The 16968-nt window shown below is 41.8% G+C and overlaps 1 protein-coding gene across 2 annotated transcripts in view; it reads left to right on the top strand.

Annotated features, from left to right (window-relative positions):
• cdk19 (cyclin dependent kinase 19) overlaps positions 1-16968 on the top strand; it is a 114536-nt gene that overhangs the window by 6658 nt on the left and 90910 nt on the right. For both annotated transcript variants that reach the window (XM_030405038.1, XM_030405037.1), the window contains exon 2: positions 138-213. In XM_030405038.1, coding sequence (XP_030260898.1) covers positions 138-213 — 76 coding nt within the window. The remainder of the gene's footprint in view (positions 1-137; positions 214-16968) is intronic.

Raw genomic sequence — 16968 nt, 5'->3', positions numbered from 1 at the left:
CTCCCAAAACATCTTCTGCATTCATAATCAAAACCCTAAAGGCCAAAGCAGGAGTCAGAGTTCTAGAGTAAATATGTGTCAGTCTGTGCCATCTAGTAATGTTTGTCCCATTATCTCTTTTTTTTTTATCTCTACAGGAAAGATGAGAAGGATTATGCACTGAAACAAATAGAAGGCACTGGAATATCGATGTCTGCCTGCAGGGAAATCGCTGTAAGTTACAACATTTTTGCCACAATTCAACGTTCATTTATTTTTCTACAACATGTGGTTGTACAATGAAATGCAAGTGGTAGTTCCTTAATGCTTCAGAAGAATAACTTTTTTTTTATGGAAAAGTTTTGAGGATGAGTTCTGGAGTGTCACAGCCTGAGGAAAGAAGCTGCTCTGTTGTCTGGTGGTATGGCAGCAGATAGCCAGTGTGCCTGGAGTGGGTGTTGTCTTTTAGTTTTATCAGTGTGTTCAACAGTGTTTGCTAAATTGGCCCTCTTTCTGAGATTGAAATGGGTAGGTAGATATCTACTTCATGTCTTGAGTTATGAGATGGAGTCCAAATACGGCGAGCCTAGTTTAAGTGAGAGAGGTGTAAGTTTAGGTATAAAGAATGGAAACAGGAGGTTCTATCCAAGGTGAAAATCGTTGCGGAAGGCTCACTCATTAACCCGTTGTACCAAATTTGTTTCATCCAGAATAATCTGTAAAGAAGCAGAAATATTAAAATGGGTACTTGTTTAATGTTTTTCAGGCCAAGGACAGCTAAGCTAGACAAGGCGAAAACAGACCCCCTACTACATATTTGAACAAACAAATGCTAAAATAAACTGACTGTTTGTCAGCCCTGAGGATGCTGACAAAGCACCTTGAATAAAACTGAATGTAAACAGAATTTTGTAAGTTTGTTGAATGAGCTAATTGCAGTTCTTGTTTGCAGTGTAGCCATGGATGTACAGATAACTATCTCTGGATTATGTAGGAAAACTAGAACACTTTCTAAAGCCAGTTTTCAGATGTATGGACATTTATTTGCTGTGGACAAAGGGTATGACAATCTCCTCGGAAAAGTGAAAGTGACAGTCAGTCTAAAAATAAGTGCTGCGATCCTTTAATACTGACACAATGACGGCTTTGCTTTTTTAATACTGAACCAAACAAAGGTACCATAATGCCACCCCAGTGTTTGATTTCATTTTTCAATGGCATCGGTGTCTAGTGTCACACATAACATTAGTGTTGGGCAGCACTTTTTAAACAATAAGAATGGTATAACATTCTAATAAAAATCATGTAACGACCTTTTTTCATGGCGGCTGGTCTCGTTCTCTGCTCCCACTCCTCGTCTCCCCAATTTGCAGGGATTTTCAGATCCTGTAATTCTTCGTTAAGCTAGCTGCTAACTGCTGCTAAACGCTGTAGGGTGGTGCGGCGGGTGGGAGTGTCACTCCTTGGCAGACGTGTGTGACGTGTCGGGAGCCCCTGCTGATCAGTTTGCTGAAAGGAGAAGCTGCTATGTTGTTATGCTACTAGCATGCTGATCCTACTAGTGACCGTTCTTTCACATCAACGGATTAACATTATTATGATATATTATATTACATATTGTAAACTGGGGCACGAGAACAAACCAATGACTGTGATAGCTATGGAAATATATCACTTTACAGAGAAATGTCCAATGTGTTCCCTCTGTAGAATTTAGCCATACTAAATAGCATGCCCTCTACCGACCCGTTCTACTCTGCCTGTGATCTGCCATTTTGCCTCTGCCACAGTAGGTCAAGCATACAGTGATTGTCTGCATCAACAAATGGAAAAAAAAAAATGTCAACTGGTACACAAGGCCAATCTGAGTGATGACACATGATGTTACACTCTACTGTACTCAATCGTTCATGCTGCCTGTCTGATTGCCAGCTTAGGTTATTGGCCACCGCAGTGTGACGTTGGGCTGCGTTTCTCCGAACATTTTGTTGCACTATGCTCCGATTGATTTAAAAACAATGTGTGGATCTGTGTTTTCATCACAATGTCCGGTTTGGTCTGAATACACCTGAAAGGGTTGGTGATGTCAGTACACAAAAATCCATTCTGATCACTAGCAAATACTGTGTGGATACTTCATCCCTCCGATCTGATTTGAGAGACAATCAGATGTGTGTACATAGAGACTTTTTAAACACTGGCATGTCTCTTTCACCTCACACTGTATCTTGTTCGCCTGACCTTCAAACCTCTTTAGGGGATTGAATGTGAGATGGTGATGAGTATCCCTCTTGCACATAATGGTCATTTATTCAGGCTTTAAAATACATTAGTGATGCAGCTTTTGAAAGAACTCATAGCAGTTTTCTTCCTTTATGACAAAGCCTTTTGAATAACGTAACCTTTTTACCTCCCTGCTGAACACTGCTGGCACCCCTGCTAAATACTGCATGAGAATTATGGCTCTTTCCCTTTATAAAGAAGCATTGTTTTCATTTTATATTTATATATTTTTGAAATGGACTGTTTAGTAAACAATGTTGTCGATTTCTAGTTATTAAAATGTTTTGTAATATCAAACTCAATGACATGTTGTCATGCCATCTATATTCATACAGGCTAAAACAATATGGCACCAAACCACCAGAATCGTGAAATTCTGATTCTGATTCTGATTCTGAACAGTTATTCACGATTAGTGTTTGTCTTTGTTATGAACCATGTGTAAGACTTTCATGTGGTTTTGAGCCAGTACTATTTAGGCTCTGTAGAATTTGTGTTGGGGGTCGATGCAGCCTGGGGGCAAGTCTGCCTTCCACTTATACAGGCTGCATATAGAGAAAGAATGTTGGCCCTTTCACAAGCTGATGTTGTGTTATGTAAAGGTCTCTGGTTTCAAGTCGAACTTGCCCACCTGGAGGGAGGCTATGGGATATGTGGCGCAAACACAGTGACACAGTGCAAACATGCCAAATGATACTTAGCAAGCCTGTTGTAGTTTAACTTAACCTATAATTATTAACTATTAACCATAAACTCCAGCTGCATATTAACACTTCACCATTCATTTGGTCTTCATTAGTTGAGAAGATGTTGTACATTCACAGCTCCTCTTTTTGCAAGCAATAATTCACAGTTTTTTGCTCATCTGAAATCTGAAAGTCAAATTTCAGTAGCCCTTTTTACACAGCATCTCCGTAATTATCTCCGGAGCGGTGGTTCGCCAATTCTCCGCCAATGGTGATTCACACAGAGCGAAGCATCTCCACCTTCAAGTGTGTAATTCACACAGAAAGCCTAAAGAGGCGTGACGGTACACGTCATGTTGATGACGTCGGTGTTTCCCAGGTGTTCCCCTGTCAATCTAAACCCGCAGACAGTTTATATTAATATGGATGCTGTTATAATGTGTAGTGATTGAGATCCTGACCCACCAAACATCCTGGAAAGTGACAAAGTTACATTTTACACGCTAAATTACAAAATTACATAATCATCATCAGTAAACAGGACGCTGTCTGACTATGTCACTCGCGGGGACGGAGGCTGTTTTCACGGTCACAGTGATTTATTTTCATCACAAACACTTGGTGAGTTAAAGTTCTTTGCCGGTGACAAACGCTGTTTTTCAGGCAGAAATGTGAAGAAGAGTCAATAGGACAGGCGGGAGGACGGACGCTTCTCCACATACAGCTGTGGTATTTGTTTTCCTCATGTAAGTTGCCAAAGACAGTTACAGTTACTACGTTACTTTTGTTTGGTCCTGTAATGTTGCTTTGTGGGGCATTTCTCTGTATTTAGTTGAGTGAAGGACCTGTGCATTGTCCGTTCACACTGGGGCGGATCAGCACCGGAGCGCAATTTCCCCCCTCTCCGCATCTGAAACTTTCACACAGAGGAGGGTGCGGAGAATTGGCGCAGAATCCCCGCATGCAAAGGCAGTGTGAATGGGGCTAGTGTATGAGGATATATGTGGGTGGTGCGAGCTTTTGATAGCTTGACATTTTGGACTGAGCTTAAAGGAAAAAAACATTTTTGCATTATGAAGGCTGTTTTGTTTCAAGCTCCAAGTTTGCAAGTTTTTCTCACTGCACAGAAGAGTAGAAAGCTGTGGCTGTCTGAAGAGACACATTCCAAAACTCCCCCAAAACACAATGATGTGCGTTGGAAATGACTGGCAGTTATGCAAAGTGTTCACAATTAGTAGTACACAGGCTGGTATGCAAAGACACTCATTCTTCAGATCCCTGAAACACCAGACAACCAGTAGAAAAGGAGACAAAGGTCAGAGACACAGCCAAGCTGCTGAAGAGCAACTATTAGGTCATAGAACAGGCACGTGGCAGGTACAGCGGTCATCTCTCAATGTTCAGAGGTTTTTCTGACATGCAGCAAGGGGCCACAGGGTGGACTTGTACCCGGTCCTCTTCAAAAAATCTCTGAATATGATTTAGATGGCAATTACCATGGCAACCGTAAAAGCTTCAAAGCATTCAGTCAGCCCTATAATCTATTGCAAGTTGAAAGTCATTAGTTAAGAGTTGCAAAGCCCAACTTCCCCATCCCTAATCTGATTGCTTTTCCAGTGCATCTGCTCGCAAACTGGTGGAATGTCTCTGAACTTCACACACATCTAGCACACTTTATAAGAGACAAGAGGAGTAGTCTTGAACCACATGGTCAAGAGACTTGCATCAGTGAAGTTAATATAAATGGAAATAGCGTCCACAAAGTTGTTACAGCAAGTTTGACACCACAAACACTACATAAACAAAAACTGATGAAGATAATTCTGCTCACTGTTCACCGTGTGTGAATTTAATGTCAACTATGACTTGCTGTACTGTGAGCATTTTCTAAATGAAATGTTTTGCAAACCTGTCATTACACAATGCAAATATCTTTTGATGTCCTTTATCAGACTATCAAATCCTGTTCAAAAATAAGCAAATGTTTCTTTGGTGCCTACATGCCTCCAGGCTTTGTTTTAGGCAACTTTACTGCATTTATTGAAGCCACCTGTTGGTTTGTTTTGCCACTCAGTCATGTGACAGCAGTGCTCAGCCAGCAGACTGTACTTCCTTGTGTGCTGTTGTTGTGTTTGCATATGGTAACATAGAAAAGTCTCATTTTCTTACCTCTAGAGGAACTACTGCCGCTGTACAGTCACTTGAGTTGTTTTACTCGTATTTTATTTTGCAACTAAGTGGTGACATCATTGGCTTTACAACATAAACTGTGATGCAAACATAGACGCCATCAGCACAGCTCAGTAAGAAGCTCTTCTTACTGTAGCTGTGTGCACTTCGATATTGATATGGACACCAGACATTTCAGGTGTGTTCATCTGAGGTTACTTTCACTTGGGATATTAACAGCTCATCAAAATAAGACACAACACATTCATGTAACGACTTGAATAACTTCATATAACAGCTGGAATCTTGCAACTTTACCAATGATTTAAAAATGTAAATCTCAAGCACCCTGCAGTTTAGTATCCCTGATGGAGCTGGAGTCTGATTGCTGAAGATGTGTCCTACTCCTTTGTCAGACCTTTCAGATAACATAGTTTCGACACACCACTGTGTTAGTGTGAGTGACTCATGACTAGCCATGTGCGAGCTTCAAGACCGCATTCCAGACATTTTTATAGATGATAATCTATTGCAATGGCATATGCTGACAGATTTTTCATTTTTTCACTGGATCTGGAGGTATTTCTTGGCAAAAGCCATTCAAAAGTCAAATCTTTTATTTTCATTACAATATAACTGGGCATTCAGACCAAAAACATCGAGGTGATGGGTCCTCCAGCTGTGGTGGGGAGAGTGTTGTGTGAGGTATAGACCTGTAACGACTAGTCAATTAATGAATTATTCACTCAAAAGAAGATTAACGCCCCTGTACAGACTTTTCATTTAGTGTTGATTTTGGCGGCCCCGGTGGACGAAAGCGGTGGTGTTTTGATGGAATGAAGACTGCATTTCCCATGAGCTCTAGCGCCCACTGTCGTGAAGACGTTTGTCTGGCCGGCCGGGTGTAGATTTGTTTTGGAAACGTCGGGAAGAAGACGGGACTTGCTTTGAAAACTTTTTTTTTTAGCAGCTATCTACAGCGTGCATAAACAAAGTAATGTTAAAACTTGTATCTAAGTTCTCTCTAAGTAATTGAATCATGCCTTGACCTGGACAAATGAGAATTTACACAGACATACAGCTAAGTTCAGTAAGCCTACAACCAACAGTTTAGATAACTCGGTAGTAGAACTGTTTAGTTTAGTTGTCAACTTACCTTAGTAATATTTTATTGTCAGTGCAATAACCCAGCATTGGAAAAAACTGCAGTAGCATTGCCAACATAATACGTTACGTTGTAAGCTAACTGTATTACCGTGATGTCTGTGACATAGGCTAAACATGCAAAGACACAGACACTATTGTCACTGTGTGTAATGCTGCTGTTGCACTGCAATTTCCCAGCTATATATATTACCCACGGTGCTACAGAGCTAGCGTTACAGCAAAGTCACAGTGATTGTGATGGATGTTTTGTTCTAAGTAAGAAACTGAATCATTTATAATGACAGAGGATATTACCCATGCATCGTTGCAGGTTGGCTGGGCTGAAGCATACACACAGCTGAAATGGATGCGTGATCTAAGACGTTTGTTGTCGTTTTTACCAGTGTAGTATCAAGAGCTAATCTAGTGGTAACGTTAGCCAGCTTTGTTGTAACAGTATAAATTCATGTATTGCTGTAAACTACGTCCTGCAATACATTTCATAAATGAAATAAAATGTACATACCTGTCTAGGAGGAATCAGGCAAATTCTGGATCCGACTTAAATCCCTTCAAGCCCCGCAACTCTCTCCATCTCTGGAAGGAATCGCCAATGTTTATCCGTGTTTAGCCCTAGCTCGATCGGATTCCCTCTCTGCCTTTCGTTGGTCTTCGGTTCGAATTCTTTTTCTTTTCTTTGTCTCATTATCAGCCATGACAAAAGTTTTAGCTCGGTTAGCACTGGCTAGCGTAGCAACAAAACAGATATGCTGAGTGTCGTCAGTTCCGGTCTGACTGCCGTAAATCGTTTCGTCAGTGGTCCGACCCGACCAAGGCCTTTCAGAGGTATAGAATTAGACTACTTAGAAAAAGCGTATCTTCACACTGATGGGCTCATTTGCTGTTGTAGGTAACACAGACACATCAGCAGAAACCAGAGACTTTTGCATATCAAGTTAAAAACTCCGTACAGGGTCTTTGAGTTTTGAAATTGAAACTTCACTTTGGACTCTGAACAATTGTGATGAGCATTTTTCATAATTTCTGACTGTTACAGACTAAATGATTCATTTATTAATGTAAAATGGAAGTCTTAACCAGGTACAGGTAAGATAAGTAATAGGTCCATTAGTTTTAACGTGTATCAGACAAAACACTGCTCAGTGGTTTATAGTATTATGAGGTACTCTGAAACGTTATCACAGAATTTAATCTTGCTCTGTCATTGCCACAATCACAGTTATCAGTGCACCTTTTTGATTAGCCTCTGTAGCACCCTGTCAGATGAGGCTGCAGCAAAGATTCAGCCTGATTCAGCTTTATTTCTGAAAAAACAAAAAAACAAAAATGGTCCTTTTGTCAGCACCACCTCTACTACATCAATGGACTGTTTTAGGGAATGAGTAGCTATTAGTCATTTTTTTTCGCGAGCATTTAGAACAGCAAAAGTATGAGGCAAAATCAGTCCATTGCATTTTGCTGTAATCAGTTGACTAACCCTACCCCTAACCTGCATGAATCTGTGAAGTCAAGTTCAGCTTTTAATTATCTTTGATCCACAAATTGCACCACTGACCGATAATAAGTAATTGACGGTGCTGATCTTTGAAAGAATAAAGGCTTGGTGAGTCCAAAATGGAGGATTAGTGGAATCAGTTGTGTTGCACCATACATTTTTATTTAACCTACTCTGTTAGAGAATAAAAGGCTCCACAAAAAAACGGGATGGTTGATACAATTTTTTCATGTCCGATACCGATAAGACAACATTAAATATCTGCCCATACCCATATCACTCCCATACAACCTTTCCTCTCTCAACAAAGCTATAGATTATAATTTGTATAGAAGCACTTTGCTTAACCTAGCCATTTAAAAATATGCTTAGACTGTAGAACAAATAGTCTACTTATCTAAAGGAAGAGTTTCAGAGACAACGTCATGAATGACTCTTGCAGTTGTGTTGCTTCTTGTTAGTTTGACTTCTTTACACTCAGAACTTTTAGCCTTTTCCCCGCAGTACCATCCAAGAATGAAACTAACAAGGTGTCTCCTCTAATTCAGTTACAAGCGTCTTCACAATAAAAGCTCCCCATTATAGTCATGTAAAAGCTTTTATTCTGAAGCAGCATTACAGGAACGAATTGTGTTTCCAGCAGCAGTAACTACACCCGACAACCTTCTTTTTAGCAAACTCTGTGTACACAAACAATGTTCTCAATGCTCGTGTTCATGTGTAGAGACCCTGGTGATACTAGGAGCAAAGTTTCATGTTGTGTTGAGCCTTCTTAGTGTTTTGAAAATAGCGATTTTGATGCTAGCGTAAGAGTGCCCCAGCACTCTATTAAAAATTAGCTTGCCCGAAAACGAATCTACGGTAAATCTTAAAAGTGCCTCTTTCATCGATATTAGGCGTTTACATGAAGGTTTGACTCATATACATTCACAAAATAGCCTAGGTTGCATTTTGCAAGGGTTATGTTTTAATGTCAAAAGGCGTCTATGTGCTGTCTTGCAGAGAGTTCCATATTGAAGTTAGCATACCTATCAGGTACCCATACTCACTTTGTACCATAAGAGATGACAGTCCGCTAGTAAAAACATCTGTCAGTGTCAGCTAATATGAAAGCTGCACAGCTAAATTTGCCAGCTAACCAGACAACCAGCCAGACAGGCAGTCAGACAACAGAACTTCTAACATCCAGTCAATTCCTGAAATAAAACATAAAACCCATCTACAGCAGAACAAAGTTGGAAATATTAACAATAAACATACTTATAACTGACAAATAAGGAAACAATTTAACTTGGCAGTCAACTCATCAACAGCAGAAGCCCGGAAAATCAAGGAGAAATGATGAAATAAACACAATCTGAGCAAGTCAACAAAATTGGCAGGCGTGATGCTCCCCTTCTGAAACGCTTCCAGTGGAACACAGAAGGTAACAGAGGCGTGTCTGGAGAATTCTAGGGCTTACTCTAATGATGTGCTGTCCCCTATTTGTTTGGAGCATGACCTCTTCTTCATTCTTACATATTACGTTTAAGTGTTAAAATATTTTATACCAGAAGTTTCCCTGTGTTTGCAGTTAACATGCAGCTGTTTAATTAACTTCCTTATTTCCTTTGACTGTTTGGCCTGTGTCTCTCTGCCAGTCTGTCACATGTGCATCTCAGCGGCTGTCAGGGTGAGGCATGATGAGTCAGACCGCTGACCAAAGTCTCACATATTTATTATTGTTGTCCTTGATTCAACTGTGACTTTCACTAAAGGAATGAGCTGATAGCATGATAGAGCTCTTACTCAGTGTTTTGTTACGAGCACACGCAGAAAAGCAGAGAGGCAGATAAGCAGAGAGGCAGAGAGGCAGAGAAGCAGAGAGGCAGAGAGGCAGAGAGGTAGAGAAGCAGAGAGGCAGAGAGGCAGAGAGGCAGAGAGGCAGAGAAGCAGAGAAGCAGAGAGGCAGAGAAGCAGAGAGGCAGAGAGGCAGAGAGGCAGAGAGGCAGAGAAGCAGAGAGGCAGAGAGGCAGAGAGGCAGAGAGGCAGAGAAGCAGAGAGGCAGAGAGGCAGAGAGGCAGAGAGGCAGAGAAGCAGAGAGGCAGAGAGGCAGAGAGGCAGAGAGGCAGAGAGGCAGAGAGGCAGAGAAGCAGAGAGGCAGAGAGGCAGAGAGGCAGAGAGGCAGAGAAGCAGAGAGGCAGAGAGGCAGAGAGGCAGAGAGGCAGAGAGGCAGAGAGGCAGAGAAGCAGAGAGGCAGAGAGGCAGAGAGGCAGAGAGGCAGAGAGGCAGAGAAGCAGAGAGGCAGAGAGGCAGAGAGGCAGAGAGGCAGAGAAGCAGAGAGGCAGAGAGGCAGAGAGGCAGAGAGGCCGAGAGGCAGAGAGGCAGAGAGGCAGAGAGGCAGAGAAGCAGAGAGGCAGAGAGGCAGAGAGGCAGAGAAGCAGAGAAGCAGAGAGGCAGAGAGGCAGAGAGGCAGAGAGGCAGAGAAGCAGAGAGGCAGAGAAGTTTGGTAGTTACAGCGACTCTGTTGAACTGCTTTGTCTTTCTAACATTTGAAAGAACAATCGTCTTTTTCTGAAGCCTCTGATGATGTCAAAGTAGGCCTGTTTCTGATATCCGCTCTAAAGGGCAAGAGAAAATAAGATGTGTTTGGTCATGATGTTAGCAGCATTCTTTTCCAGAGAAATCGAATCAGACCATGACAGTGTCTCCTGAGGCGAGCCAACAGAAGCGTTGCTGGGGCATATTTGCTTTTTCTGAAACAATGAATGCTAACAAATAGTTATTATTAACTACTGATGTTTTCTATTCCTCCGTACAGTAGTAGACAGAACATCTGGCTTTGTGTTTCAGGACCATGTATTGTTCTGAAAATGTTTGAAATGTGTGGGACTTTCCTGATGTGTCAGCGTTGGACAATGCTAATGCATGTTGTTTGAATTACAGAAAGTCGAGTTAATAGATAGGGATACACACATTTAACTTTTCCCACCCGATACCCAGTGGAGACATTTATACCAGCATGTTCTGTAGGCTAACATGACATTTTTGTACAATAGTTGTAACACAGTCACTTCCTGCTGTAGGATTACACACTATGTACATGGAAAAGGCTTTTATCAACATGATTACATCTTTCTACACCAAACCACTCCACCAGTGTATGGCTCTAGACTTTTTTCCCAGAACGAAACTGGCCCACTACACAACTTAGCCCCTCCAGAAGTGTTTTTAACTTAATGTTGTTAATTATCAGGGCATGGCATCAAAGTTTCAAGGGGATTTATCTGTCATTGTACAACACAGGCTTGCATAATGAAATGGTGCTTTGTGTTTGCTACACAAACATAGAATATATATACAATAAACTGTACATACTGCATATCCATAAATGCATAGTGGTGAGGGTGAACGCAAACAGCAGAAACAACACGCTGATGCTAATATGGTCAGCATCTTCATCTTTACAGTTAAACATATTGGAAACACTGTTCATTAACTATGACTGAGTGTGAGTCACCACGCATCATTGATGTATACACAGAGTACATCTCGCTGAGTCCTCTCCTCCTTGTCTGCTCCAAACACGCCTATTAATCGAGTGATCTGGGCTATGTTGTGGTGGAGGCAGGTCTCTGTAAAGATGTAGACACCACAGTGTCTGACTTTCTTTGTCCAGCCTAAGTCACAATTGTCAAGTTAATAGAATAGAATAGAATAGAATTACTTTAATGATCCCAGACTGGGAAATTATTTTGTTACAGCAGTAGTGTGTCAGCAAATAAAACACTTAAAACACATAAATAGAATCCAATATAAACATAGTGTATATATACAGTGCACAGTGTGCTATAAACAATAATAATACATACAACAAAACAAAATATGCAAAATATACTATAACAATAATAATATATACAACAAAACAGTAGAGAGACCAGAGTTCTCTGTCAGGCAGAGGTGAGAGAGTTATTATATAAAGTGATGGATTGTGGCAGGAAAGATTTCCTGTATCTGTTGCTACGACAGCGAAGCTGAAGCAGTCTTCCAGAGAAGGTGCTCCGCTGTCTGACCAGTGTGAGTTGGAGAGGGTGGAGAGGATTATCCATGATGGATAACAGTTTTTTCAGTGTCCTCCTCTCCACCACAGCCTCCAGAGTGTCCTGTTTGCAGCCAATCACAGAGCCAGCCTTCCTGATCAGTTTGTTGAGTCTGTTGGTGTCGCTGGCTTCGATGCTGCTTCCCCAACAAACCACAGCAAAGAAAAGTACACTGGCCACCACAGACTGATAAAAGATCTCCAACATCTTGCTGCACACGTTGAAGGATCTCAGCTTCCTCAGGAAGTAAAGTCTACTCATCCCCTTCTTGTAAACAGCTTCAGTGTTAGATCTCCAGTCCAGTCTGTGGTTGATGGTAACACCCAGGTACTTGTAATCCTCCACCGCCTCCACATCCTTTCCCAGAATGCACAGAGGTTGGAAAGCCGTCTTCCTCTTCTTCCTGAAATCTATCACCATCTCTCTGGTCTTGCTGATGTTCAGCCGCAGGTGATTCTGTCCAGTCCACTCCACAAAGTTGTCTACCAGTGCCCTGTACTCCTCCTCCTGTCCCTCACTTATACACCCAACAACAGCCGAGTCGTCAGAAAACTTCTGCAGGTGACACGACCCGGTGTTGTACTGAAAGTCAGTGGTGTATAAGGTGAACAGGAAAGGAGACAGTACAGTCCCCTGTGGAGCTCCTGTATCACTAACCACTGCATCAGACAGAACACTGCCCATACGGACAAACTGTGGCCTGCCTGTCAGGTAGTCAGTAATCCAGGAGATCATTGTGTCGTCTACACCCATCACCCGCAGCTTCTCCCCCAGTAGCAGTGGCTGAATGGTGTTAAAAGCACTAGAGAAATCAAAGAATGTGATTCTCACAGTGCCTCCTCCACCATCCAGGTGCGAATGGGCTCGTTGCAGCAGGTAGATGACAGCGTCATCAACTCCCAAGTGGGGCTGGTAAGCAAATTGCAGAGGGTCTAGCAGGGCTCTCACCTGCGGCCTCAGGTTGGCCAAAACCAGTCTCTCCAGCACCTTCATGACGTAAGATGTGAGGGCCACTGGTCGATAGTCATTGAGGTCTGATGGTGTCGACTTCTTTGGAACAGGAACCAGGCAGGTGATTTTCCTGTGACCGGACATTAGCTAGGAGCAGCCTTAAGTCCAAGCCTATCGAGGATCTCTCTCCTCTCTGTGGTGGTCTGACTGGTCAGACTGGATGGTCAAATGTTGCTATGGGCAGTAATAATCTCAAAATTACTTGTAAACTCAGCATGCCATTGTCAACACCTCCAGTTACACAGTATAATCCTTCCTATTCAAATTCATGTATTCTGAAGCAAATTAGAGAGGTAGCATACCATTTTTTTCTTCCTAATAGCAATTCCGATACAACAACTTTTTTGTGTATCAGCCAATACAGATTACTGATCCAATATTAGGGCCTTGAATGATGTGTTTTCAGGTTGGTGACAGAGTTATGGACTCACTGACACTCGATTCATTTTAGCCAGTATGAGAGGCATTTCCAACACTGTTATCGCTATCAAAACAACCTGAAACCACTGGCAGGAAGTGGCATATTATCAGTGGTAGCTTTATGCACATTAGGTTACTACTGTAAGAAAATGAGGCTGAACTGTATTTAAAGCTGTAGTATGTAACTTTTTTTTGGTTATATTTGCTTAAATTGTCATTATGATCTGACAGTAGAATAAGATACAGGTCAGCTGTGTAAAAATCAACTGTCTGTGGGATCACCCAGTCGCTGTAATTTGATTTGCAAGAATCCTTCGCTCCTGGCTAAATAAAACCAATCAGAGCCAACGAGAGTGTCTCAGAAGTGTCACTCTTGTGCATACGCTGCTGGCGGCCCCCTCCCTCACGCAGCGCATACTGGGCAGTGCCCCTCCCCAATGCAGGTGCAGTGTCTGCTCTCACCTGGTCAGACACTTTCATGCGCAAATTGTAAACAATGGCGGAGAACAGCCAACAACAACAGAGCTGAAGAATACCCCACCATTGCCCACGTCAAAGAGCAGACATAAGAAGACTGACAAAGAAAAGCAGTGTAAAAAGAAAGAATTGGCCCGAGCCACAGAGAAAACACGGATTAATATCAGAGGGTCGTTTCAGAGATGCAGGGAGCTGCAGGATTTGTAAGGACTCAAGAGCGACGCACAGTTAGCTGCTTTTCTGCTGGACAAGTAAGGACCTCTGCTTGATATATGTTTCATTCTATGTTTTAACCACAAGGCTACGGTGGCAGCAGTTACAGTAATACTCACAATAGCGCATATGATAAATACGATGTTTCAGTCGAGCTATGTAACTTGTTGCCAAATCCAGCTTGTTAGTTTAGATGTTAACTCCAGCGTTTATGGCTACTGGTTCGCAAAAGTGTCTTTCAAGTGACCAGGCACTTATAATGTTCAGGACGCTCTGAAGTGGTTGAATTGGTTTAGAGAAATAACGTTACTCATGCTTCAGAAAGGCAGCATGGTGATGATGATTACCTGAATGATTAGCTGGTAACTTCGTCTGTAAAGAATAGTTTGTATTCTGGCTAACTCCAATTTTTTTAAAAAAAACAAACAAACTCCAGACTGCAGCTTCTATGTGGATGATTGACATTCAGTTTGTTCTTGAATGGCTTAATAAGGTCAGTATCTGCACCAATGCTGATCCAAAGGATTGCGTTACTGTTTAAAGATCTATGAGCATGAAGCCTTATTTAACAGCATAACACTGAGCAGCAGTTGGTAATGCTTGGAGGAAATTGTCCAGATTGTGAGATAAAGAGTGGAACAGTGTTCAAGTTATACAGTAATCTACCAGGTATGTGCACTTGTTGTTCGATTGGCCAACACAATGTTTTCCTGCCAGGTTCAACATCTCTTTCAGAAAAGCCTTCATTTATGGAGGCCCATGGTTTGGCATTAAAAGTGTGGCCTTGTTGAAATGAATAAGCTGCATTTTACTAAGCAGTGCTAATCAGCCTGAATATCATGTCTTAATCTTTGTATATATTTCCAGGTCTGCTTCAGATATCACAACTCTTTTTCTTTGTGTTGTATTTTTAATAAATACAATGCTGACTGTGGAAGTGCTCATCTTTACTTTTTGTTAAGGCTCAAGAACATGTCAGGAATGTGAAAACTGTGCAGGACATACACCGTCATGTAGGTAGAATCCTCACATACGTTGAGAAGAGGACTGCAGGTAAGAGTGTGTCCTCCCACCATTATATCCCCACAGAGCAAGCCTCACCTCGCTTGTTTCCTGAATATTACAACTACAAGAAATACGTTTTTCCCAAAAAAAGTCTTCTCTACTTGCCCGGCAGAACAAAGGAGCCTTTGTGCTTCCCAAACCACCACCTCTCTTCGTTTAGCAAACTGTGCAGTTCAGCAACTGGCATGCCACATGCAGTTGAGCTGAGGCGGGAAGGGTGGAGAGAGGTTTTGCTGCAATGTGGTTTGCAGCATTAAATGGCCAGGGTCTTTTGGGCTTTTTTCCTCATCCATGTTGATGTGCCCCTTTTAGAATGTAAGAAATATATTTGACGTTTGATCAAATCAGTGCAGGTCACCTTTATGGACAAGATTGGGTCTTCTGTTTGATTAACTCAGACATCAAGAAGTTGATTATCCAGTCAAGCATACTTTTCAAATGCCACCAAGTACAGTGTGATGCAGGGTGCAGAGTGACAGCGGTATCAGATAAAATGGATGATGACATGACAGCTTTTTCATTTTCTATAATATTTCATTATTTGAGGAGTGGATAGTGTACTTTCTGTTGCTATTTTGGGCATTTAGCTGAAAGTTAAACATCAGCTGAGATGAGGATCAAACAGAGGCATAACTTCACGTCTCAGAAAAATCAACAACAAGGCGGGTTGAGCTGATGTACAGTAATAACACTGACCTGACCCTGCTCCAGCTGATGATATTGAATTTGTTTGTTTTTTGCTGATCCTTCTTAACATGGAAATCAGAAGTCAGGGCACCTCATCAGGATGTCTGGACCTTGAATACCTTTCTTCTTTTTTCCTACTTATCTTGCCATCCTGCTTCTTCTCTGGACATTCCATGCAGTCTCACTGTCTCAGTCAGCTCAACAAGGGCAGCAGGTTGCGTAACACGGCCCACTGAAGAGTCACAGCTGTTAAACCCCTGTGACCAAAGCAGTCTGTGTTTAGATAATGCTGGGGCAACACGGGCAAATCCTCTGCTAGCTGATTGTGGGAGATGAGCTGATTTGTGTAGGTTGAGTTCAGCAGGGTTAGAAACAGGAACTATTGTTGATTTGGAAAATGAGCTCCAGGTTGTCAGCAATAGACTGTAGTTAGTGTTTTTAGTATTTCTTGCGAATGCTTGAGTAAAAGACAATGGTTGTGCATGTGATAACTTTCAATTCTTTTTCAATTTTGGTTTTGAATCATTTTAGACAGAACTTCAGTGTTAAAAGTCAGCATTCATTTAATTTAGAAACTATTTTAGTTTGGTCACCTGAAATACAAAAGGTGTGTAAAAATGCCTCCATGTAGGTTCTAATGTCTTCCCTGATTATAGTGAGATGTGCCTAACATTGACAGTATACGACTGATTTAACTACTCATCAGAAAATAAGTATGAAACTAATTTTGACATTAGCTACTGTACCTATGTTTGTTTCGAAACTAAATTTGATTATGGAGTTTGTGGAGTGTTTGCTTAATGGATAATGTATGTCCATTACATGAAGCAAAAAAGACATTAAATATCATTTTCAGCATTGAATTCCAACTGAAATGTTCCCATTGACACATGTAACAACACTTTATAATAGCCACCATTGATACATGGTAATTCACTAGCAAGGACCACACCTTCAACAAGATACGTTTAAACGATTTATTATGAAAGAAAGAGAAAACGAAAACGTTGAAGATCTTGGTTCTTCGAGCTCTTCGAGTGCGTTGTGGGGAAGCTCTGTAGTGAATCCGCTGCCGCACTCGGGCAGCGACGGACCCCCTCATGGTCCAACGAAGGAGAGAAAGGAAAGAAGAAACAGGGAGAGAGAAATTGGGTGGGGGGGAGGGGCGCAGAATACGAGAGCGAAGACGAGGAGAGGGTCAGGTGGTTATTTATAGGAATATCGGAAGTGGGCGCTG

Source organism: Sparus aurata, chromosome 22, assembly GCF_900880675.1.
Source record: "Sparus aurata chromosome 22, fSpaAur1.1, whole genome shotgun sequence".
NCBI classification, from domain to species: domain Eukaryota; kingdom Metazoa; phylum Chordata; class Actinopteri; order Spariformes; family Sparidae; genus Sparus; species Sparus aurata.
This window is presented reverse-complemented; position numbering and strand designations above follow the sequence as displayed.